The 26,984-nt window shown below is 36.1% G+C and overlaps 1 protein-coding gene across 1 annotated transcript in view; it reads left to right on the top strand.

Moving 5' to 3' along the window:
• Positions 1-26,626, top strand: part of LOC124969945 (phospholipid-transporting ATPase ABCA3-like) — a 161,687-nt gene extending 135,061 nt beyond the window's left edge. Inside the window, 6 exon segments of the mRNA XM_047532948.1 lie at positions 37-231; positions 16,370-16,557; positions 17,209-17,379; positions 17,900-18,090; positions 26,063-26,136; positions 26,501-26,626. Of these exon segments, the coding sequence (XP_047388904.1) occupies positions 37-231; positions 16,370-16,557; positions 17,209-17,379; positions 17,900-18,090; positions 26,063-26,136; positions 26,501-26,626 (945 nt within the window).
• Positions 26,627-26,984: the final 358 nt, after the last annotated feature.

Below are 26,984 nucleotides of genomic sequence, written 5' to 3'. Positions count from 1 at the left end.
TACCTCAGTACATTGTGGTGTGTTTTTTTTTCTCAGATTTATTATAAGTGTCCAGTTGTACGAGCCGTAAGAAATATCTCCCTTGTAGTTCAACAGTCAGAGTGCTTTGGATTGCTTGGATTGAATGGAGCTGGGAAAACCACTATATTCAAAATGTTAACTGGAGAGGAGACCATCACCTCTGGAGTTGTGTTAATTGATGGCAGTAGTGTCACTGAAAATATCAGAAAGGTATTTCTCTTCTTTATCACTGACTTGGTGCCCAGAAAGAGGAGGTGACCAGGAGTGTGGTGGGGGACACAGAATGGAAGCTGAGGGCACTGATCTATAAATTCTCTTTTCTCAAAAGTAACAAACTGAGGACAGTGATAGGCATGATATCCTTGAGTTTGAGGAAAGGCAAGAGTTCTTTCTGGCTGGAGAATATGTCGAGTTTAAGATGTGTACGTAGATGAGATAATCTATCAGGAGTGTGTATAATAGAAGAAAGAAATGGACTTAATCCTGAGGATTATCAACATTTCTAAGATATGGAGAGGAAGGACAACTGGAGAAAAAAACGGAAGAAGAGGGAGTTATTAGGAAAGTCTGAATGGTTTTTATCATTGAAGCCAGGTGAGGCAAAAAAAGAAATGAACTGGAGATCCTACACCTATAAAGACCTGAAGCATGGAATGGCAAGTAGACAAATGAGGATGGGGAAATAATGAGCATGCACCAGATTTGGAGAAAGACAAATTGTAACTTTTAGCAACTAGAAGACATTTATATAAGTGAAAAAGGACAGTAAGAAGAATTTAAAAATGCATAGCACCTCAAGCTATCTGAGAAGAATGTTTTTGTTCACTGGGGGCATAAATCAAAACAATATGAAAAGGTATACAAGTAACAAGTATCAGTCCCTTTCCTACCTATCTTTGCCTCATTTCTTCCTGAACCCACAAAGAGACAACTTCATCATTTTACACTCTTTATGTATATACAGTCAACTATAAAGATCTATTTTCTTTTTTTTTTTTTTTTTAGCTTTGGAGGAAGTATTTTATTTTATTTTTATTATTATTGTATACAAATAGGATACATGTTGTTTCTCTATTTGTACATGGAGTCAAGGCATACCATTTGTGTAATCATACGTTTACATAGGGCAATGATGTTTGATTCATTATTTTTTCCCTTCCCCCCACCCCTCCCACCCCTCTTTTCCCTTTATACAGTCCTTCTTTCCTTCATTCTTACCACACTCCTTATCCCTAACCCTAAACCTAATGCTAACCCCTCCCACCCCTCATTATATGTCCTCATCTGCTTATCAGCAAGATCATTCGTCCTTTAGTTTTTTGAGATTGGCTTATCTCACTTAGCATGATATTCTCCAATTTCATCCATTTGCCTGCAAATGCCATATTTTATCATTCTTCATTGCGGAGTAATATTCCATTGTAATATGCCACAGTTTCTTTATCCATTCATCAACTGAAGGGCATCTAGGTTGGTTCCACAGTCTGGCTATTGTGAATATGAACATTGATGTGGCTGTATCTCTGTAGTATGCTGATTTTAAGTCCTTTGGGTATAGGCCAAGGAGTGGGATAGCTGGGTCAAATGGTGTTTCCATTCCAAGCTTTCTGAGGAATCTCCACACTGCTTTCCAGAGTGGCTGCACTAATTTGCAACCCCACCAGCAATGTATGAGTGTTCCTTTTTCACCACATCCTTGCCAACACCTATTGTTGCTTGTGTTCTTGATAATCGCCATTCTAATTGGGGTGAGATGAAATCTTAGGGTAGTTTTGATTTGCATTTCCCTTATTACTAGGGATGTTGAACATTTTTTCATATATCTGTTGATTGCTTGTACATCTTCTTCTGTGAAGTGTCTGTTCGTTTCCTTAGCCCATTTGTTGATTGGATTATTTGTATTCTTGGTGTAGAGTTTTTTGAGTTCTTTATAGATTCTGGAAATTAGCGCTCTATCTGAAGTATGGTTGGCAAAGATATTCTCCCACTCTGTAGGCTCTCTCTTCACATTGCTGATAGTGTCCTTTGCTGAGAGAAAGCTTTTTAGTTTGAATCTATCCCAGTTGTTGATTCTTGCTTTTATTTCTTGTGCTATGGGAGTCCTGTTAAGGAAGTCTGATCCTAAGTCAACAAGTTGAAGATTTGGACCTACTTTTTCTTCTATAAGATACAGGATCTCTGGTCTGATTCCGAGGTCCTTGATCCATTTTGAGTTGAGTTTTGTGTACGGTGAGAGATAGGGCTTTAATTTCATTCTGTTGCATATGGTTTTCCAGTTTTCCCAGCACCATTTGTTGAAGAGGCTATCTTTTCTCAGTTGCATATTTTTGGCCCCTTTGTCTACTATGAGAAAATTGTATTTATTTGGGTTTGTGTCCATGTCCTCTATTCTGTACCATTGATCTACCTGTCTATTTTGGTACCAATACCATGCCATTTTTGTTACTATGGCTTTGTAGTAGAGTTGAAGATCTGGTATTGCGATACCCGCTGCTTCGCTCTTGCTACTGAGGATTGCTTTAGCTATTCTAGGTTTTTTATTCTTCCAGATGAATTTCATAATTGCTTGCTCTATTTCTGCAAGGTACATCATTGGGATTTTAATTGGAATTGCATTGAATCTCTATAGCACTTTAGGTAGTATGTCCATTTTGACAATATTAATTCTGCCTATCCAGGAACATGGGAGATCTTTCCATCTTCTAAGGTTTTCTTTAATTTCTTTCTTTAATGTTGTGTAGTTCTCATTGTGGAGGTCTTTCACCTCTTTTGTGAGATTGATTCCCAAGTATTTTATTTTTTTCGATGCTATTGTGAATGGGGTGGTTTTCCTAATTTCTCTTTCTGAAGATTCATCACTTATGTATAAAAATGCATTGGATTTATGAGCATTGATCTTGTAACCTGCTACTTTACTGAATTCACTTATGAGTTCTAAAAGTTTTCTGGTGGAATTTCCAGGTTCGTCTAAATATATAATCATGTCATCAGCAAACAGGGATAGTTTGAGTTTTTCTTTTCCAATTCGTATCCCTTTAATTTCTTTGGTTTGTCTAATTGCTCTGGCTAGAGTCTCAAGGACGATGTTGAATAGAAGTGGTGAAAGAGGGCATCCCTGCCTTGTTCCAGTTTTTAGGGGGAACGCTTTCAGTTTTTCACCATTTAGAATGATATTGGCCATGGACTTAGCGTAGATGGCCTTTATAATGTTAAAGAATGTTCCCACTACCCCAATTTTTTTCTAGTGTTTTGAGCATGAAAGGAAGCTGTATTTTATCGAATGCTTTTTCTGCATCTATTGAAATAATCATGTGATTCTTAACTTTAAGTCTGTTGATATGGTGAATGACATTTATTGATTTCCAAATGTTGAACCAACCTTGCATCCCTGGGATTAAACCCACTTGATCATGGTGCACTATCTTTTTAATATATATTTGTATGCGATTTGCTAAAATTTTGTTGAGAATTTTTGCATCGATGTTCATTAAGGTTATTGGTCTGAAATTTTCTTTCCTCGATGTGTCTCTGGTTGGTATCAGGGTGATATTGGCTTCATAGAACGAGTTTGGGAGGGTTCCCTCCTCTTCTATTTCATGGAATACTTTGAGGAGTATTGGAATGAGCTCTTCTTTAAAGGTTTTGTAGAACTCCGCTGAGAACCCATCTGGTCCCGGACTTTTCTTTGTTGGTAGACTTTTGATGACCTCTTCTATTTCATTGCTTGAAATTGATTTATTTAAGTTGTGTATGTCCTCCTCGTTCAGTTTAGGTAATTCATATGTCTCTAGAAATTTGTTGATGTCTTCAAGGTTTTCTGTTTTGTTGGAGTATAGATTTTCAAAATAGCTTCTAATTATGTTTTGTATTTCACTCGTGTCTGTTGTGATGTTTCCTTGTTCATTCCGAATTTTAGTAATTTGAGTTTTCTCCCTCTTTCTCTTTGTTAGTGTGGCTAAGGGTTTATCAATTTTGTTTATTTTTTCAAAGAACCAACTATTTATTTTATAAATAATTTTTCCAATTGTTTCTTTTGTTTCAATTTCGTTGATTTTGGCTCTGTTTTTAACTATTTCCTGTCTTCTACTTTTGGTGTTGGTCTGCTCTTCTTTTTCTAGGGTTTTGAGCTGTAGTGTTAAGTCGTTTATTTGTTCATTTCTACTTCTTTTTTTGAATGCGCCCCATGAAATAAATCTTCCTCTTACTACTGCTTTCATAGTGTCCCAGAGATTTTGATATGATGTGTCTTTGTTCTCGTTTACTTCTAAGAATTTTTTTATTTCCCTCCTGATGTCTTCTGTTATCCATTCATTATATAATAGTATATTATTTAATCTCCAGGTATTGGAGAAGTTTCTGTTTTTTATTCTGTCATTTATTTCTAATTTCAATCCATTATGATCTGATAGAGTACAAGGTATTATCTCTATCTTCTTGTATTTGCTAACAGTAGCTTTCTGGCATAAAATATGGTCTATTTTAGAGAAGGATCCATGTGCTGCTGAGAAGAAAGTGTATTCGTTCTTTGTTGGATGGTATATTCTATATATGTCGGTTAAGTCTAAATTGTTGATTGTGTTATTGAGATCTACGGTTTCTTTATTCAATTTTTGTTTGGACGATCTATCCAATGGTGAGAGAGGTGTGTTAAAATCGCCTAGTATTATTGTGTTGTGGTCTATTTGATTTCTGGAATTAAGAAGGATTTGTTTGACATACGTGGATGAGCCAATGTTCGGGACATAGATATTTATGATTGTTATGTCTTGCTGATTTATGCTTCCCTTAAGCAGCATGTAATGTCCTTCTTTATCCCTTCTGACTAGTTTTGGCTTGAAGTCCACATTATCTGAAATGAGGATGGATACTCCAGCTTTTTTGCTATGTCCATGTGCATGGTATGTTTTTCCCCATCCTTTCACCTTTAGTCTATGGGTATCTCTTTTTCTATGAGATGAGTCTCTTGCAGGCAGCATATTGTTGGATTTTTCTTTTTAATCCAATCTGCCAGTCTATGTCTTTTGATTGATGAGTTAAGGCCATTAACATTCAGGGTTATTATTGTGATATGATTTGTATTCCCAGTCATTTGACTCATTTTTGTTTTTTGACATGATTTGGTTTCTCCTTTATTTGGCTATTCCTTTAGGCTAGCGCCTCCTGTTGCTGATTTGCATCGTTGTTTTTCATCTCTTCCTCATGGAATATTTCACTGAGAATGTTCTGTAATGCTGGCTTTCTTTTTGTAAATTCCTTTAGCTTTTGTTTATCATGGAAGGATCTTATTTCATCATCAAATTTGAAGGTAAGTTTTGCTGGGTATAAGATTCTTGGTTGGCATCCATTTTCTTTCAGGGCTTGGTAAATGTTGTTCCAGGCCCTTCTAGCTTTTAGGGTCTGGATTGAAAAATCTGCTGATATTCTTATTGGTTTCCCTCTGAATGTAATTTGATTCTTTTCTCTCGCAGCCTTTAAAATTCTGTCTTTATTTTGTATATTAGGTATTTTCATAATAATGTGCCTTGGTGTGGGTCTGTTGTAATTTTGTATATTTGGAGTTCTATAAGCCTCTTGTACTTGGTTTTCCATTTCATTCTTCAGATTTGGGAAATTTTCTGATATTATTTCATTGAATAGATTGTTCATTCCTTTGGTTTGTTTCTCTAAGCCTTCCTCAATCCCAATAATTCTCAAATTTGGCCTTTTCATGATATCCCATAATTCTTGTAGATTCTGTTCATGATTTCTTACCATCTTCTCTATTTGGCCAACTTTGTTTTCAAGATTAAATAATTTGTCTTCAATGTCTGAGGTTCTGTCTTCCAGGTGTTCTATCCTATTGGTTATGCTTTCTATGGAGTTTTTAACTTGGTTTATTGTTTCCTTCATTTCAAGTATTTCATTTTGTTTTTTTTTTCAGTATCTCTAACTCTTTATTGAAATGCTCTCTTGCTTCCCATATTTGGTCTTTTAACTGTTGATTGGTGCGATCATTTAATGCGTACATTTGCTCTTTCATCTCCTCCTTCAGTGCCTGCATTTGCTCTTTCATCTCCTCATTTGCTTTCCTGATCGTTTTAATTATGTACATTCTGAACTCCCTTTCTGACATTTCTTCTGCTGTGCTGTCATTGGGTTTTATTGATGTAGTATCTAGGTTTGTTTGGGACATTTTCTTCCCTTGTTTTCTCATATTGGTCAGCTGTCAGTGGGACCCTGAGATATTGCAGATTTCCTCTATTGGCTTATAGTGTTCCGGTAGATTTCCAGTGTATCACCTCCCAGCCTTCAGTAGCCTGAGGTCTTGGAGGAACTTGATAATGCAGTGCTTCCGAAGAAAGCTGCCCCTAGCCCCCTACTGGTTCCAGGGCTTGGAGCTGGCTCTTGTGCGGAAAGACTCTCACTGGGGGCCTGCACCGTGCAGCTGGCCGTGTGGAAGGAGCCCACCGCCGGAGTGTGGAAGGCTACCTGGGGAAGACTCTAGCTGCCCTGCCCTGCTCTGATAAACCACCCCTATCTGTGCCTGCTGCCCAGGCCAAGTTTCGCCCAGTGGGGGAGACTCACCCCGTGACTCTTTTTTTGTCCAAGTCTCTCAATGCCTCCCCTTCTTGAGTCCTGGGTTCTGGAGCGACTGGAGATGCAGTCACCCTCTAGGCTGCCATCTTGGATCGTCCCGTGGAAAGAGCCTGCGGCCGGAGTGGGCAGAGCCGCCTGGAGAAGTCTCTGGCTGCCCTGCCCTGATGCCAGAGGCTGTTTGCGGATCGAAGCTCTCCGTTGGCTCCGGGACTTGTGGCTGGCTCTATGTAGAAAGGCTCTCACTGGGCGTTCTGTTCCGAGAAGCTAGCCTTGAAAGGCACCTCCCACCGCAGGGGTCCAGGCTGCTTGGGGAAGTCTCTGGCTGCCCTGTCCTGGTCCCTGAAGCCGCTTGCGGGCCGGAATACGCCGCGCTGGCTCCGGGACTTGGAGCTTGTTCTGATCAGAAAGGCTCTCACTAGGGGGCCTGCTCCGAGAACTTGGAGAAGCTGGCTGTGTGGGAGGGGCCCACCGTGGGCATGCGCAGGGCTGCCTGTGGAAGACTCTAGCTGCCCTGCCCTGCTCCAATAAGCCACCTCTATCTGGGCCTGCCACCCGGGCCAAGCTTTACCCAGTGGGCAGACTCACCCGTGGCTCTATTTTAGTCCGAGTCTCTCAGTGCCTCCCCTTCTTAACTCCTGGGTTCTGGAGCGACTGGGGATGCAGTCACCCTCTAGTCCGCCATCTTGGATCGCCCCGTGGAAAGAGCCTCTAAAGATCTATTTTCTATTTTATTACTCATAAAATCTTGCCAATTTGCTTTCCATATGTGACTATATGAATTTACAGTATGCCAGCAATGTTCAGTTGCTTGTTTCCCAGCGTGCCCTCTCAGTTGAATTTTTCCTAGTCTGACAGTTTTTTAAAATGGCCTTTGAGCATAGTTTCTTCTTTTATCATGAGTCAGGTTACTATGTAAACTACCATGCTCACTGGAACATATCAGAGATGTTACTGGAAAAATAAAAGCAGCACTCATGTTAGTCACAGTTGTTTGGCTTTTTTTGCAATTGCAGAATATCCTTTTTTCCTGTCTTATTTCAAACAGTCATAGAGTGGCCATGTTCATATTTTGTTCTATGCAGTTAACAAATTGCCATAATTGTTGCTTATAGTCTATAAGAATTATGTATATCCCACCTAGTATGGTATATGTGTCCTAGATATATTTCTTATTAGAGAAATCATGAGAAATTAGCCATTTATTTTCATTTTCGACTGTTTGAAAGAAAAATGGTCATTAAAATTTTTTAAAAGCTCTTTTACTACCTGATATTAATCCATTGTTATATCCTGGAATAAACTCCCATTTGCTCGTGGACATCCTATTTTCTGCTGAACTTCTATGCAGTTTCTCCTCCCTTAAGGAATTTCTGTCATTCTTCAGAATGAGATTGGATTTTGCTTTTAGATTTAGGTTTTGTTTTCTGTTTTCTTATTTTTCTGTGAAAGCTTTCCTTAATCTTTTCATGATACAAAACATTCAAATACCATCATTCTCTTCTCTTTAAAAAATTGTATGCCCCTTATAAAATTATCTGGAACTGGTGTTTTGCTTTTGTTCAATTTTATCTTATTTTGAGTGCATCATTGACTACATTCTGTTTCTTCGATGGGAATTGTGAAATTTTAATTTTGTTTTTTTGATTGCTTGTTTTTGTTTTTTTGTGGGGGTGTTTTTTGTTTTTTGTTCTGTTTTGTACTGGGATGCTGATTCAGATCCCCAGCCCCCCCACCTTTTTTTTTTTTTTTTTTTTTTTTTTTTTTTTGAGGCAGGGTTTTGCTAAGCTGCTTAGGGCCTCACTAAGTTGGTTTTGAACTTGAAATTCTCCTTCCTCAGCCTCCTGAGTCACTATGATTAGAGTCTTGGGCAACTGTGCCTGGCTTAGTTTTCTGTTTTTATCTGAGATTGAATTTACTGATTTCTATGTAGCTAGAAATGTATCAGTTCCATTAAGGACTTAAATTTCATTTGTTTGGAATAGAATCAATATTACTTTGGAAGTATTTCCCATTAATCATTTCTTTTGTTGTATTTATATCCTCATCATTTTCATAGGTTTATGCATTTTTAAAATTTATTTTTGTTAACATATATTAATTGTACACATTGAGATTTCCTGTGATATTTCAATATAAATACAGTGTGCACTAATCAAATCCAGCCTCACTTTATTCACTCTCCCTGTTCCCTTCTTATTCCTTTTCCTTTTTTTTTTTTTTAACTTCCACACTTGAGAATGTGCAGTGCTTGTCTTTCTCTGTCTGGCTTATTTCCCTTATAATGTCCTCAAGTTCATCCATTTTGCTCCAAATGACAGGATTTTATTCTTATTTATGACTGAATAATATCCCATTATACATGTACACCTGGTTTTATCTATTCATTTACCCCTCAATGGGTAACTAGGGGGATTCTATTTCTTGGCTATTGTGAATAGTGGCTTCAATAAACATAAATGTGCAGGCATCTCTTTGGCACACTTTCATTTCCTTTGGATATATACCTAGAAGGGTAACTAGATTTTATGGTAGATATGTTTTTAGATTTTTAGAAGTCTGATCCTGTTCTCCATAGAAGTTGTACTAATTTACATTCCCACCAACTCTATGAGAGTTCCTTTTCCTCCCCATCCCGGTCTGCATTTGTGTTTTGGTTTGTATTTTGATAACCGCCATTCTAACAAGGGTAAGATGATATCTTGTTATAGTTTTGATGTGCATTTCCCTGATGTCTGATGGTATTTGACTTTTTCACATAATTGTTGACCATTGGTATTTCCTCCTTTGAGACATATCTATTCAGATCACTTGCCCATTTTTAAACTGGATTACTGGGGGGTTTTGTTGTTGTTGTTTGTCAAATATTTTCCCCCATTCTGAGATTGATTTCTTTGTTATGCAGAAGTTTAATTTTTATGAAATTCTCTTTGTTCATTAATGAACTTTAAATTTTAACTTAATTTTTCATTTATTGTCTACTTTATATTCATTTTTTTCTGATTTATTTCAATTCACTTTGAGCTTTTTCTTAAGGCTGATGTTCAAGTTGTTTACTTTTATCCTTTATTTCTTATTGAAATAAATATGTAAGATTATACATTATTCTCTGAGTACTGGTTAGTTTTACCTCATAGGCTTTGATATACTCTTTCATTTTCTAGAATTTTTAAAATTTTAAAAATTTCCATTGAAAGGAAAAATTCTGTGAAGATGAATTTTTGTTTAAAAATAGAAGAGACTTTTCATTTTTTGTTTTCTTATTTAATTATGGTCAGAATTTATATGTATTCTAAATTTTGGAAATTTGGAATTTTCAATATATGTCATAATAAATTGTTGAATTGATAAATCATTACTGAGGGATGGATAATTCAATCCATGAAAATCATGTCTACCATTTTAAGTGTTCACATTTTGTCATCCATATTTATTGTCTTTTAACATGATCTGTCTTTAGCCAGAAGAATATCAGGCATTTCATCTTTTACATATTTCTTTTCTGATATTTCTGTACTTTCTGCCTTAGAGAAGTTTGTTTTGTGTTATTTGATACAAAAATAATTCATAACTTTTCTATATCAATTATAATAGTTCCTTTGTAGTGCTCAGGCCATTTTTGATGCTTTTAACCTTGAATTTCATGTTGTTTTAGATGAATGTTTAGAAAGTTTTTTTTTAATACTTCATATTTCTTTTTTTTTTTTTTTTTTTTTTTTTGCAGTGCTGGGTATTGAACCCAGGGTCTTGTGCTTGCAAGGCAAGCACTCTACCAACTGAGCTATATCCCCAGCCCTGTATTTCATTTTTAAAAGTTATGAGTCATTGTAAAATATACGTCTTGAGGTTAGCATGGATTTGGACTTTATTTGGTACTGTAATTTTTTTTATATTTTTATTTTAAACAAATGGGGTACATGTTGTTTCTCTGGTCGTACATGAAGTAAAGGCATACCATTTGTGTAATCATACATTTACATAGGGTAATGGTGTTTGATTTATTCTGTTATTTCTGTTATTTTTTATTTTTTCCTTCCCCCCACCCCTCCCACCCTCTTTTCCCTCTTTGCAGTCCCTCCTTCCTCCATTCTTGCCCCCCCACCCCCATTATGTGTTATCATCCGCTTATCAGCAAAATCATTCATCCTTTGGTTTTTTGAGATTGGCTTATCTCACTTAGCATGATATTCTCCAGTTTTATCCATTTGCCTGCACATACCATAATTTTATTCTTCTTCATGGCTGAGTAATATTCCATTGTATATTTATACCACAGTTTCTTTATCCATTCATCAGTTGAAGGATATCTAGGTTGGTTCCACAATCTGGCTATTGTGAATTGAGCAGCAATGAACATTGATGTGGCTTCATCTCTGTAGTATGCTGATTTTAAGTCCTTTGGGTATAGGCCAAGGAGTGGGATAGCTGGATCAAATGATGGTTCCATTCCAAGCTTTCTGAGGAATCTCCATACTGCTTTCCAGAGTTTCTGCACTAATTTGCAACCCCACCAGCAATGTATGAGTGTAGCTTTTTCCCCATATCCTCTCCAACACCTATTGTTGCGAGTATTCTTGATAATCGCCATTCTAATTGGGGTGAGATGGAATCTTAGGGTAGTTTTGATTTGCATTTCTTTTATTACTAGAGATGTTGAACATTTTTTCATATATCTGTTGATTGCTTATAGATCTTCTGTGAAGTGTCTGTTCATTTCCTTAGCCCATTTGTTGATTGGATTATATGTATTCTTGGTGTAGAGTTTTTTGAGTTCTTTATATATTCTGGAAATTAGTGCTCTATCTGAAGTATGAGTGGCAAAGATTTTCCCATATGCAGCAGAATGAAACTAAACCCCTATCTCTCACCCTGCACAAAACTCAAAATGGATCAAGGACCTTGGAATCAGACCAGAGATCCTTCATCTCATAGAAGAAAAAGTAGGTCCAAATCTTCAACATGTCGGCTTTGGATCAGACTTCCTTAACAGGACTCCCATAGCACAAGAAATAAAAGCAAGAATTAATAACTGGGATAGATTCAAACTAAAAAGCTTTCTCTCAGCAAAGGATACTATCAGCAATGTAAAAAGAGAGCCTACGGAGTGGGACTGTAATTTTAAAAATATTTTTGATAGCCAGGTACGGTGGCACACACTTGTAATCCCAGAAACTTGGGGGCCTGAGGCTGAAGGATCTCTAGTTCAAAGCCAGCCTCAGCAACTGAGTGAGGCCCTAAGCAACTTAGAGAGAGCCTGTCTCTAAATAAAATATAAAAAACTCAGTGGTTGATTGGCCCTGGGTTCAATCTCTGGTACAAAAAAATCTTTATAAGTGATTTAGGTTTATTTATACTTATTGATATAACTTACATTTATTCCTTTTTTGATTTTTACAAAGGTTTGTATTGTGTTTTTATAATTATTTATGTAACTTTTTGTATTTTTGATATTTATTGAGCCTTGCTTTATGTCCAACATATGACAAATTCTTCCAAATTAACATCTCTTCTGTTTATGAAAATATTATTCCTTTCTTGTTGGGTGCAATGTTTTATACATTCCTTTAGATTAAACTTAATTATTTTATTCAAAAATATTTGCAGCATTACTTATTTTTAGTCTTCCTGTTTTACTACAATGAGAAAGAAATATGTTAAAATTAGCCATTGCAATAAATGAATTTGTGTTTGTCCTTAAATTACTCCATTTCTTTTTATATTTTGAGGCTATATTCTAAAATACCTGAAGTGTTTTATAATGTCTTTCTTTTGAAAAAAATTAAGCAGGTACATTCTTCCAATTCTTGTAACATTTTTGTGCCTTAATGTTTTTGTCAAATATTATAGCTAACTTTTTATCTCCATTTACTTTCAGATTTCCCTTATTTTCTAAAATATGTATATTGTAAAGGGGACATAGTAAGTGGATTTGTTTCTGTATGTCTTTGTTTTATTATATCCACATTGTTAGTCTTTGTTCTTTAACTACAACACTGAGTTCACTTATTCTTGAAAAATCAAATCATATGAACTTAAATCTGCCAGCTGATATGTATTTTCTATTTGTCCCCCATCTTCTTTAAGCTTTATGAAGGCATGATTGATAAGTAAAATGATATATATTTATCACTGTGAAATGCTTACCACAGTCAAGTCATTAACATGTCCATCACCTCACATGGTTATTTTTTTGGTGTGGTGATAACAGATCTACTCCCTTATCAAATTTCAAGTATATAACACATTATTATTAAATGTAATCATTATGTTATACCTTGAATCTACAGTACTTAAATCATAATCAAAGGTTGGCACCCTTTGACCAATACCTTCCCTTTTCTCCCACCCGCCACCCACTGATAACCATCCTTCTTCAATGAGGTCATCTGTTCTTTTTAGAGTCCAGTATAAGTGAAATGATCATGTACTGTTTTTCTGTGTTTCACTCTGCACCATGTCCTTCAGGTTCATCCATGTTGTCACAGAGGATTGCCATCTTTTTTAAGGATTATATTCAGTCATCACATTTTTCTTTACATTCCCACCAACAGTGTTTAAGCATTCCTTTTTCTCTGTGTCATGACCAACACTTACCTTTTATCTTTTTCATAATAACCATCTAACAAATAAGGAGGTGATTTCTCATTCATGGTTTTGATTTGCATTTCTCTGATAATTAATGATGTGGAACATTTTTTAGTATACCTGTAGGCCAGTTTTACATCTACTTTTGAGAAATGTCTATTCATGTCCTTTACCCATTTTTTAGATTGGATTGTTTTCCTGCTATTGAATTGTTTGGGTTCCTTCTATATTTTATGTATTAACTGTTTGTCAGATGTGGTTTACGAATATTTTTCCCCTTTTGTAGTCTGATTTTCCATTTTTTGGTGATTTCCTTTGCTGTACAAAAACTTTTTTTAGTTTGATGCTTTTGTTGCCTGTGCTTTTAGTATCAAGGAGCTTGAGCTCTATATTTTCTTTCAGCACTTTTAACGGTTTCAGGTCTTACATTTAAGTCTTTCTTCCATTTTGTGTATGGCATAAGAAAAGGGTTCAATTTCATTCTTTTGCATGTGAATATGTGGTTTTCCCAACTCCATTTATTGATGAGTCTATTCTTTCATGATGCCTTTGTTGAAAATCAGGTCATTGGAATTTTGAAAGGGATTGCATTGAATCTGTATACCACTTGAGAAAGTATGAACATTTTACCAACATTAATTCTTCCAGTCCATTTCCATCATCTTCATTTTCACTCATCTATATTTTATAATTTTAAATATACACATTTTTCATCCCATTTTTTTTAGTTTATCCCTACTTAAGATAGTCAGTGTTTCCAACACTCTCAGCTGTTTCTGTGTGTCCTTCTGTAATCCTTCCTCCTGCTTCTCCTCACCCTCTCATCGAGAAACCACTTGTATTTTCTACCACTATAAATTAATTAGCATTTTATAGAGTTTTATGTAAGTGTGATCCTATAACATATTTCTTATAGCGTTTCCTTCATTCATGATAATTGTTTGAAATTCATCCATGTTGTTACATGTATGAATATTACATTTTTTGTATTGCTGGGTTGTATTCCATTATGTGAATATGTCACAATTTGTTTATTCATTTATCCGGGAGCCGACATTTGACTTTTTTCTAGTCTGGAGGATTTTACAAGTAAAATTGACCTCACTATTAAAAGACATTTCTAATAGATATAAAACCCTGTGCTTTAGAGATGTTCCAGTATCTTTGGGCCTGCAAAGTTAGAAATCTGCAGAAATTGGAATTCTTGTCTTTTCATATATGTTTTTGTCCCTAGGTGCATGTAACATACTTTATTTTTCTTTGGTTTACAGAATTAGGGCCATTATGTTTTGGGGCAGCATTTTGTTATCCTTATTGATATTAACTAAACTCGCCCACCCCAGTACTAGTGATTAAGCCCCGGGGTGCTTTACCAATGAGCTACACCCGCAGCCAGTTTTATTTTTTTATTCTGGGACAGAGTCTTGCTAAGTTTCTTAGGACCTTGCCAAGTTGCTGATTGTAACCTCAAATTTGTTATCCTCCTACCTCTGCCTCCCTAGCCTCTGAGATTAGAGGTGTGCACAACCACACCCAGCCACTTCATTTAATATATAAATTTAAATTTGTGTTTCTCATCAAATGTGGGAAATATTGAGCAAAAACATTTACACTTTTAAATTCTTTCTTTGCTCCCTTTCTGGGAATTCATTTTTATGTGTCAGTTCTTCTGATCTGGTCCACAAAGAAAACTGTGACTCCCTTCATTTTCCTACATAGTATGTGTGTGTGTGTGTGTGTGTGTGTCTGTGTGTCTGTGTGTGTGTGTCTGTGTGTGTTATTTTGTCTTCTTCAAGTTTACAGAGTCATTCTCTCACCTCCAACCTGATATTAATCCTATCCAGTGTTTTCATTTCATATTGCAGTTTTCCATTAGAAATTTTCTTTTGGTTTTTTACTGTATATGTGTGTGTGTGTGTGTGTGTGTGTGTGTGTGTGTGTGCGCGTGTGTGCGTGCGTGTGTCTGTGTGTGTGTTGTTTAGCTGGGGATCAAACCCAGGGCTTCACACATGCTAGGCATTCTATCACTGAACTACACCCCCATTTGTTCCATTTCATTCTTTATGATGTATTCTATTTCTGCAGTGTTGTCCTATTTTTTTTCCTATTACAAGCATTTTATTCATTTACTTTACTTCGTTGAACATAGTTACAAGAGTTTCTTTAAAACTCATTTCTACTTATTCTAGTAACCTGCTCAGTTTGGGATCAGTCCCTGTTATTCTGTTTTCTATGAAACATGGATAATGTTTCCTCATTTCATTTGCAAATTAATGTTGAATTGTAACAGGATCTTGTAAATAATGTATTTTTTTAAATTCTGCTACAGTCCTTCAAAGAGTTTTACATATTCAACAAGCATTTAGCATGACTGAACTCACACTATAAACTTGATCTACTCCATGTTAGTCAAATGCTGATAGCTCAATTCTTTTAGCATTAACTTGGCTAAATATAAATACATATAACTGTATACTTTATATACAGTATTATATGCATATGTATATTGTATTAGTTGGGGTTCTCTGAAGGAACAGAATCAACAGGAAATATGATTACAAAAGGGGATTTATTAGATTGGCTCACACGACCAGAAGCCGGATAGTCCACATGGCTGTCTGCAGCTGGAGAACTGAAAGAACCAGCAGCTGTGCAGTCCAAGAGACAGAAACCCCAGAACAGAAAGATCAGCAGTGCTACCCTAGTCAGAGACCAAGGCTTCTGGAAACTACATGGAGAATCACTGGCAGAGTCTGCTTTGCAAGAGTGAAGAAGCGAGAGTTCGAAATTCTCAGATGATCCAAGAATCAGTCAAGACCCTGTTCAAGAAGAGCCAAACTTGTGTCTGCATCTGCTTCCTTGTCCTCCCAGCTTTTATTCCATCCTATTGGGCGGTGCTGCCCACACTTAGGGAGGGGCTCCACTTCAGTTCCTATCCCATATTCCAGTTATTCCTAGACACACCCTTATGGACACACACAGAAGCCTCTTAATCATGGGCATCTCTTAATCCAGTCAGGTTGACAATTCAAATTAACCAAAACATATATATACTGTATTAATCAGCTTTTGATCATCCCTGTGGGAGTTCTAGGGGTAACAAACCTCTTAGTAGTGTGAGTAGTGTATTTTATTCACATGAATTGAATGCTCAGTGGAATAGTTGACATGGATCTATTGCTTGATTCAGATTAGGTCAAGAATTGGCTATTGTCCTCAATCTGACTCCGTGCTGAACCACATGACAGGTCGGGAATTGCTGATCATGTATGCCAGGCTTTGGGGGGTTCCAGAGTCAGACATTTACAAGTATGTAGAAGTCTTTTTGTGTTCAGTGCACCTGGAACCACTTGCTGACAACTTTATCTACACATACAGGTGAGACATTACGCTATTGCAGTTAATAAGCTCTCTGTCCTGTACATCTATTTTTTAGAAGGAATGTCTGCAAACTCTATCTACACCCCTCTTGCACAAAAAGGCAATGACTGGGAAATAACCTAATGTCCTGTTAGGGCTCAGATATCATGAATACAGAAGATCCTACCTGCATGAAGTTAACCCTTCGCCAACATAAACTATAACCTTTGCTTTAAAAAAAGAGCACTTTTATTCCTATCTGTCCTTAGTTTTTGTCTCCCCAAAACAAAAATATTTCACCAATAATAATGCTGAGACAAATTACAAAAAATGTAATTTCAAATTTCAGTGAAGGGACTGGAGTTGTGGCTCAGTGATAGAGTGCTTGCCTAGCACATGTGAGGCACTAGCACTACATAAAAATAAAATAAAGATATCATGTCCATCTACAACTAAAAATACTTCTTTAAAAATTTTTAGTGAAAATTATGCTCACACACATACGAACACATGTACACACATGTTATATTTACTTAGATTTGAGTCTGATTCTGTTAGTCTTATCAAATCAGTGTTCTGAATGTATAATCTGTTCTATGAATTAATGACATGAATGCCCTTATATTTTCTTTCTCTTCCGTATGTCCATCACTTTCTTTAACCATGAAGTGGAGGAAACAAACGTAGGCTGAGCACTGCTATTGCCCTAATGGGAAAGTCCTCAGTTGTCTTACTGGATGAGCCATCCACTGGCATGGACCCAGTAGCCCGACACCTGCTTTGGGACACAGTTACATGGATCTGTAAAACTGGTAAAGCTATCATCATAACTTCTCACAGGTATGAACCATTTGGAGCCTTGGTTGGAACTTAGAGAAGGGGTTGCATTGTGCGTAGGATGGAATTAGTTTGAGCCAGGACTGGTGAGCTGCAGGGGAGAAACCATTGGGTAGTGGCTGAGTGCTCAAGAGTTCAGCCAAGAATTCTCAGCAGAGATCTGGGAAGAATTAAGGGAAAACAGAAGTTAGGAAACTATTCCTTTTGTGGATTTATCCATCAACTACTTTGAATTTTAAATTATCCTCATCCAAATATGATCTTAGGGATAATCATCTACAGAACCAAAGCTTCCAATTCCAAGCTTTCCAATCCTGGGTCTGTTTGAAATGTAGAATTTTGGCCTGGGGTGGTGATTCAGTGGTGGAGCACTTGCCTAGCATGTGTGAGGCACTGGGTACACTTCTCAGCACCACATAAAAATAAGTAAATAAAACAAAGGTCCATCAACAACTTATAAAAAATATATAGAATTTGTCCCCTGCAAGGAATTTATTCACCCATATCTCCTTTGTCCTCCTAGCATGGAAGATTGTGAGGCCCTCTGTACTAGACTGGCGATCATGGTAAAGGGGATGTTCATATGCCTAGGCAGCCCTCGGCACGTCAGAAATAAATTTGGTAATATACACACACTAACAGCAAAGATTAATATTTCTAAGGATGAAGATAAAGTTAAAAAGTTTAAACAATTCATTGAGAAGGCTTTCCCAGGTAATCTATATAGGTCTAACCCAGGATGATTGTGTTAAGTCTTATTTGTTCTTCTCTCACATGTTCTCAATAATTATTGTTTTCATTGTGTTATTGATATTTATTGAGCATTTACATTAAGCTTCTTTAATTTTTCTTATCCCTGATTATAGTAAGAAGTTTTCACAAAACATTAGGGGCTTTTATCCTAATCCCTTGATGGAATCAATCAACCAGTAAGCTAAAACTTTCATATGTGTTAGAGTTAAATCATTGAAGATAGGTCTGTATTATGTATCCATGACCATTCATTCAGGTTCCCCTCTGTTAGGAGCTTTCCATCACTGTGACAAAATACCTGAGATAAACAACTTAGAAGAAAGATTTATTTGGGCTCATGCTTTCATGATCACTTGGTCCTGTTTCCTTTGGGTCCATAGCAAGACAACATTTCATGGCAAGGAGTGCATGGAAGAGAAAACCTGTTAATCTCATGGCAGCAAGAAAACAGAGAGAGAAAGGGGATCCCAATATTCACTTCAGTGGCATTTCTTCAGTGACCTAACTTTCTTCCACTAGGCCCAGCCTTCTGAAGGCTCCACTGTCTCCCAATAGCAGCACAGACTGGAGACTAAGCCTTTAGTATATAAGCCTTTGGGGGACACTTCCTAACAGTAGCATCCTATTTTTAAGCATGTATCTTTTTGCCTTTTTCTGATCCCTAAATGAGGCAATTCAGTTTTTATTGTTGTTCTCTTTAGATATACATAGCAATAGAATGTATTTTGACATATTTTACATACATGGAATATAATTTATTCTAATTAGGATTCCATTCTTGTGGTCATATATGATGTGGCATTACACTGGACCTGTATTAATAGGGTAGGAAAGCTGTGTCCGGTTCACTCTCCTGTCTCTCCTATTCCCATCCCCATATCCCTTCATTTCGTTCCCCTTGGCCTAATCCAGTGAACTTCTATTCTTACCCTCTCTGCCCTCCCTTTTTGTGAGTTAGCATCCACATATCAGAGAGAACATTCGACCTTTTGTTTTGTGGCCAATTAGAACTACACTGAGATTCCATCTCACTGCAGTCAGAATAGCAATAGAGTACAAGTAACAATAAATGTTGGTGAGGATGAGGGGAGAAAGGTACTTTCATACATTGTTGGTGGGACTGCAAATTGGTGCAACCACTCTGGAAAGCAGCATAAAGATGCCTTAGAAAACTTGGAATGAAACCATCATTTGACCCAGTTACCCCACTCTTTGGTCTGTACCCAAAGGGATTTAAAAATGGCACACTAGCAACATAGCCACAATTGAAAATAGCAGTCCAATTTTTGTTTTTATAGCAGCTCAATTCACAATAGCCAAGCTATGGCAACAATCTCGGTGTCCTTCAATGGACTAAAGACTAAATGAGGTAGTTCTTATGAGATACAAATAAAACCAATAGACTCTCAAGGAAATAATCAATCAATCATTGTTTTTATATGCTAACTTTAGTTTGTGCTTCTTTGTACAGGTGGTATATTAGCAGTAATTTATGGCAAGCTTCTATTATTTATTTCTACTACTATATTGTAAGCATTAAACGGGGATTAATCAAGCCTTTTGGGGGGCCTTGATTAGTGTCTTAGATCATTTTCTGTTGCTATAAAAAATACCTGACGCCAGGTAATTTATAAAGGAAAGAAGTTTATTTTGGCCCATAGTTCAGGAGGTTGAGAAGTTCAAGAGCATGACAAGGTCATATGTTCTGCATCTGCTGAGGTACTTCTTCCTATATCATGACATGAAAGAAGGCAGCATATAGTGAAACAGAGCAAGCCTGAGAGCTCAGGTTTTTCCCTTTTCTCATAAAGCCATTTATGCCATAAAGGGGACTCTACCATCATAACCTCATCTAATCCTATTTGCATCCCAAAGTCCCCACCTCTTAACACTGTTAAAATTGCAATTAAATCTCAGTGTAAGTTCCAGAGTGAACAAACCCTCAGACTATACCAATTAGTCTCCATCCTGAAGGATCAACAGTATGAGGGCTAGATGCCAGGGTTCAAGGTAAGGCACATGGAAGTCAAAGTAGTGGTGAAACAATAAATGATATTGGGCTGCACTAGGGAAATGACAGTAAGAAGAAAAAGGAGGAAATATTTGGAAATGGATACACACATATACATGGGTAATACAAGATGAGGAACCAAAATGTGAGATAGATAATGGGTCCAGAGTTTATTGTATTAATTGTAAAGTACCTATGAGATTCAGATTATATCTATTAAGCAGTTAAATATTAATTTAGTCATTCATTTAATATTATGTATGGAGTACTTACTACATGAAGTGCTGAAGATCTTCACTTATCCATGCAGAGAAGGATACATCCTACTCCATTTGGTAAGCATTAAGAATACAAATAACAAAAGGCAGACCCAAAAAGTCAAAGGTCTAATGTTTTCTCAAGAGAGAAAAAAGGAAGAGGAACTTAAAAAGGGATCTCACAAAAATAGGAGAGAAACCAATGAGTAGAAGAAAGGTATTTAGAAGGAGGGAAAAGAAGGGTATGGGGAAGAAAAGGAATGAAAACTATCAAAAGATGCCATTTTCATGTTTAAGTATACCCCATTGAATCCTGAATATATGTAATATATCTATTAGATGTTATGTGTATAATTATAATATGTTAATTAAAATGATATCCTAATATTAATATACAAATTATAATATACTAATTAAAATGATAACAATAGAAAGGAAATTGGTAGAGTAGAGTGAATGGATGGGGGAGGGGAGAGGAAGGAAAAAGGGATGAGATTGATCAGATTATATGCCTGTTCAAATATGGTATAATGAAGCCCACTAGTGTAAGTATAATGTACCAATAATTTTTTTTAAATGACATGGTTTCAGGTAGGTCATTATAGCAATAGAAAATGAACTAAGACAGTGATATTAGGCCCATAGTATTATGAAGAAAATTAATGGCACTGAATTGTATGCTTACAAATGACTGATGATATATACCATGCATATTTTACCAAAATTAAAATTCAAGAAATTCTAGACTATCAAAAGTGAGTAGATTGATGAAGTTCCCTTCTTCTAGTTACCACGAATCTTATTGACATGAATGTTGAATTTTATCTCATGACTGTTAATATCAAAATGATTGCATAATTTTACCATTTTTTCCACTTGTTGTGGTCAGTTACCTTGGTTTTTTGTTGTTGTTGTTTGTTTGTTTTGTATTTTGTTTTTGATGTCAGCCAAACTTGTATTCCTGGAGTAAATCTTGCTTGCCTGTGATGTATTCTTTTTTTAAAAAATCTAGCTAGACCCATTTTCTAGTATTTAATATGTATATATATTTGCATCTGTGCTCGAAAGATTTTTTTTTTTTTTTGTGCAGTGCTAGGGATTGAACCCAGGGCTCAAAAAGATATATTGATCTGTAATTTTCCTTACTCGTAATGGGTGTTGTTTTATTTTACCATCAAGGTTATACTCATCTCATAAAATGGATTGTGAAGGGCTGGGGTTGTGGCTCAGTGGTAGAGCACTTGCCTAGCATGCATGAGGCACTGGGTTTGATCCCCAGCACCACATTAAAAAAAACACACACACACACACAACATAAAACAAAAAATTAAAAAGGGCTCATTGTTTAAAAAAAATGGATTGTGAAATATACCATCATTTTCTACTCCTGAGATACTTAGTAGGAATGCATCCATATGTTCACTAAAAAATGTGTACAAAGCTATTTATTAAAGTACTATTCATAATACTAAGAATCTATAGGGGTAGAAATGTCCATTCACAGTGGAATGAATAAGTAAATTATAGCATATTCATAGTGGAATGGAATATGATTCTAATGATTCGACCTACTGAAGTGGAATACAGAACAGACACTCTACAATAATATAAAAAACAATTTAAATGTAATATTGAGAAAGTAAAAAGACACAAAAGAGTACTTATTATATGATTGTTTTCATATGAACTTACATTGGTTCACTTGATGAAAATTTATACTTGATATTTATATAGCTTGCTGTGTATATGTAATGCTTTAGTAAAGGGTTTTCTTGACCCCAGGCAGGGTAATGTACACCTGTAACCCCAGCTACTCAGGAGGCTGAAGCAGATTTGAGACTAGGTTGAGGCTAGCCTGAGCAACTTAGTGTAATCCTGTCTGAAAATTAAAATTAAGTTAAGTAAATATGTAGGCTAGGCATGGTGTGCACACCTATAACTCCAGCAATTTAACAGGCAGAAGCAGGAGGATCATAGGTTCAAGACCAGCCTCAGCAACTTAGCAAGACCCTAAATATCTTAGTGAGACCCTTTCTCAAAATAAAAACAAAATTTAAAATGACTGGGAATGTTGCTCAGTGGTAAAGCACCCCTGTACCAGCAAATGCCATAATTTCATTCTTCCTTATAGCTGAGTAATATTCCATTGTGTATATATACCACATTTTCTTTATCCATTCATTCATTGAAAGACACCTATGTTGTTTCCATAGCTTGGCTATTATGAGTTGAGCTGCTATAAACATTTATGTGGCTGCATCCCTGTAGTATGCTATTTTTAAGTCTAATGGGTATAGACCAAGGAGTGGGATAACTGAGTCAAATATGATTCCATTTCAAGTGTTTTAAGGCATCCCCATGCTGCTTTCTGGAGTGGTTGTACCAACTTGTAGTTCCACCAACAAAATATCAGTGTACCTTTCTCCCCACATCCTTGCCAACATTTATTGTTACTTATATTCTGTATAACTGCTATTTTGACTAGAGTGAGATGGAATCTCAATATAGTTTTAATCTGCATTTCTCTAATTGCTAGAGATTTCATGTGTTTTTTGACCATTCATATTTCTTCTTCTGTGAAGTGTTTGTTCAGTTCCTTTGCCCATTTATTGATTGGGTTATTTATTTTTCTGGTGTTAAGTTTTTTGAGTTCTTTCCATATCTTAGAAATTAATGCCTTAAGTTCAGATGGTAAAGATTTTCTCCCAATCTGTAGGATCTCTGTTCATGTTCTTGATTGTTTCTCTTGCTGTAAAGAAACTTTTCAGTTTGATACCATCTCATTTATTGATTCTTGATTTTACTTCTTCCGCTTTAGGAGTCTTATTGACACCTAAGCCAATATGATGGAGAGCTGGGCCTGCTTTTTCTTCTAGTAAATGAAGGGTCTCTGTTCTAATGCCTACCTAAGTCCTTGATCCACTTAAAGTTGAATTTTGTGCAGGGTGAGAGATAGGGGTTCAATTTCATTGTATTACATATAGATTTCCAGTTTTCCCAGCACCATGTGTTGAAAAGCTATCTTTTTTCTAATGTATGTTTATGGCTCCTTTGTCTAGGATGAGATAACAGTATTTTTGTGGATATGTCTCTGTGTCTTCTGTTCCATTGGCCTTCATGTCTGTTTTGGCGCCAATACCATACTGTTTTTGTTACTATAGTCCTGTAGTATAATTTAAGGTCTGATATTGTGATGTCTCCTACATCACTTTTTGCACTAAGGATTACTTTAGCTATTCTTGCCTTCTTATTTTTCCAAATAAATTTTCCAAATGAATTCTAAATGATTGCTTTTTTAATTTCTGTGAAGAATGTCATTGGGATCTTAATAGTAATTACACTAAATCTGTATTGGAAGGAGCAATTTTTATACTGAAAAATTAACCAAAACAGTCAGTAAACCTATAGAAAAGTACTCTATCATTTATCATTTAGTAGATCCAAATTAAAAATTGCAATGAAATACAATGACACATCCAACAGAATGGCTAAAATTTAAAAGATCAACCATACCATATTGGGTGGGTAAATGGAACACTAATATATGGCTGACTGGAATGTAAATTACTTGCAATTTTTTTAGCAATATCTAATAATGTGGAAGGTACTCAAACCTCTGCTCCACCTGTTTTACTTCAAGGAAAATAATGTTATATAAGCACCAAGAGTTGGGTAGAGAATGTTCAAAACAAAACTGATAGGTAATAGCCCCAACCTGGAATCTGTATTTAACTCTTGCTGCATAAAAATTACCAAAAAGTAAAATAGTAATAAAAACTTACTATTCTGAGTGATCTGGTTCAGGGTCTCATGTGAGATTGAAGTAAAGCCATTGGCTCAGGTGTCAGTCATTCCAGATTCCACTGGGTCTAGAAGATCTGCTTACAAAGTGCCTCATTCATATGCCTGTTTGAAGTGTTACGGTTTGGATCTGGAATGTCCCCCAAAATCTCATGTGTTGAAGACTTAGTCCCCAGTGCAACTATGTTCAGTTGTGGGGCTTTAGGGAAGTAATTGGATCATGAGAGCTCTGACCTCATGTGTGGATTTATGCATTGATAAATGAATAAACTGTAGACAGGTGGGGCATGGTGGGAGGAAGTCATGCCCTCGGGGACTCTATTTTGTCCCTAACCACTTCCTTTCCCTCCCTCCCTCCCTCCCCACCTTCTACTTCTTTTTCCCTACCCCTTCCTGGCTACCATGAACTAAGCAGCTTTCTTTTGCTATTCCTCCTCTAAATTGTTCTTTTCTGGTATTTTGTTCACAACAAGGAAAAGCTTACTAACATAGATATATCTTATCATGTGGACCCCTCCATAGTACTTCTTAAGTGTCCTCATATATGGTGGCTAGATGCCCATATAACACATGATCCTAAAGAGAGCAAGATGGAAAGTACAATGTCTTTTATGAACTTGCCTAAGATACCACATTCTGTTATTTCTGTGATAACCTGTTGTCTACACAGGTCAGTCTTATGCATTGTAGAAGAAAACGAGATAGGGTGTGACTACTGGGAGGCAAGGATCATTTGGGACTATCACAGAGGATAGACATATGCCACATGTCCATCAACAATAGTGATGCAGTTATATACTGAAACATGAAGTTTAGCTATAGAAGACAGCATGGATGACTGATAAGAGCCAGACATAAAAAATACATGCTGTACAATTGTATTCATGTAAAGAACAGAGAAGTCAAATCTAACTGTAGTATTTAGTGTTCCATACTTAAGCAATAATACTGTAAAGAATAGCAAAGAAATGAGGAGAGCCGTTGTCTTTTTAAGTAATACAGTTTCTGGGAGAAGCACATAGTTGACATCTAGTATGTTGGGCATCAGTTATATATTTGACTTTATTGTGATTTACTGAGTTACTAAGTTATATGTGTATTTGATATATTTTGCAATAAAAAAGGCTTAAATTTTTAAATTACTCATAGAGGCTGTGTGTGTACTCGTTACAAAAGAATTACTATTGTTAATAACATATAGTTTATTTCTTTAAAATACTTTTATCTCAGTATCCTTTTCAATAATCTCCAAGTACATGATAATAAATTTAATGCATCCTATTAATCAGGAGTGGCTACAATATTGCTACCATGTTTTCTAAAGCTGTAATACATCATTTCTGCAATGAATGCCTTTAGATCTGTGTTTATATATATACATTTTCTTCTTCCTTTAGAATGAATTTTGCCTACTTGTGGAAACCCTAAAGATATGATACCCCTTCAACACACATACACAACTAGAAGAAGAAACTATATCTAAAGCATATATATCACAAGCATAGTTTCAAGATTATGTTTAAAAACAGAATCCTATAGAACCATTAGGATTCATACAGGTCTCAGATTTTGCAAAGTGACCATATGAACAATTGATTTTTTCATGCCTAAAACTTATTATCCTAACTTCCGCAGTTTTTACAAACTATAGGCAATAAGATCATATTTCACAAGGAAATAAGTCTATTGAAATAGTTAACACATTCATATATATGAGTAATAAGATTTGGAATTATGTATTTTTGTATTAACTGCATATTGCTAAAGATAATTGGAATGGGAATTACTCAAGGAATTTTTCAAAATGCTGCCAAATACTGGGTTCCATTTCATAATTCACCTGTCAAAATCTTTCCCTTCTTAGGTAACATCATAAACCAGGACTATCAAGGGATTATTGGCTACTTCATTCCAAGCAAGGAAATTTGCTGGGGAAAGGTGATTGTAGAAAATATACCGTCCTAACATTGTATGTTAATAGAGGACTAATAGAAAGCATTGGATTGTAAGCATGTCAAAAGGGAATCTAACATTGGCAGAAGAACAGAAACTTTATATAGTTTAAATTGAAATTCTAATTCTAAATGTTATTGTTATTCCCTATCCATCAAGGAATGGGAATGGAGAAATACCTCCTCTCCTCTGTTTGTCAGCTTTTCTTTCTACTTTCTGACTTCCCCCTTTGGTATGTTTGTGTCCCTATGCATAAACCTGGCAAGAGCTGGGGAAGGTAGGGTGGGGAAATGGTTTATCTGAGGATATTGCAGTGGTAACTTCACCCTTTTTTTTTTTTCTATTAAAGGTGTTTAGTATTTTGGAGAAAGCCAAAGTGCTATTCAATTTAGAAGATTATTCCATCAGTCAGATAACACTGGAACAAATCTTCCTGACCTTTGCTAATGTTGATAAATTAGAAAACAGTCAATAAATCTGATATGAGATTCCATTCCAGCGACCCTTTTTCTTAGACTGCTACCTGCAACAGAATACATACAGGCATTTTGCTTGCGTGCTCTCTCACTGTTTCATGCATGTGCAAATTGAATCCCTAAGGAATGAAGTTGGCAGTCTTTGAAGATTAAGGTGAGCAGCCTATTATCAAGAATTATGAAGGATCTGAGACTTTACCCTACTTGCAACTTAACAAGATAACTTGTTGCAGTATTGTAGGTACTGGCAGAATACATAGGTATCCTGGGTCAAAGTCAGAGGACATTTTTACTCACAGCAAATGCACTAGAGTTTCATGAATTGTGCCAGTTCCTCAATCCCTAATTCTAACAGAG

This window comes from Sciurus carolinensis, chromosome 18, assembly GCF_902686445.1.
Source record: "Sciurus carolinensis chromosome 18, mSciCar1.2, whole genome shotgun sequence".
In the NCBI taxonomy this organism is placed as follows: domain Eukaryota; kingdom Metazoa; phylum Chordata; class Mammalia; order Rodentia; family Sciuridae; genus Sciurus; species Sciurus carolinensis.
Note: the sequence above shows the minus strand (reverse complement) of the source record. Positions and strands in the feature narration are given on the sequence as shown.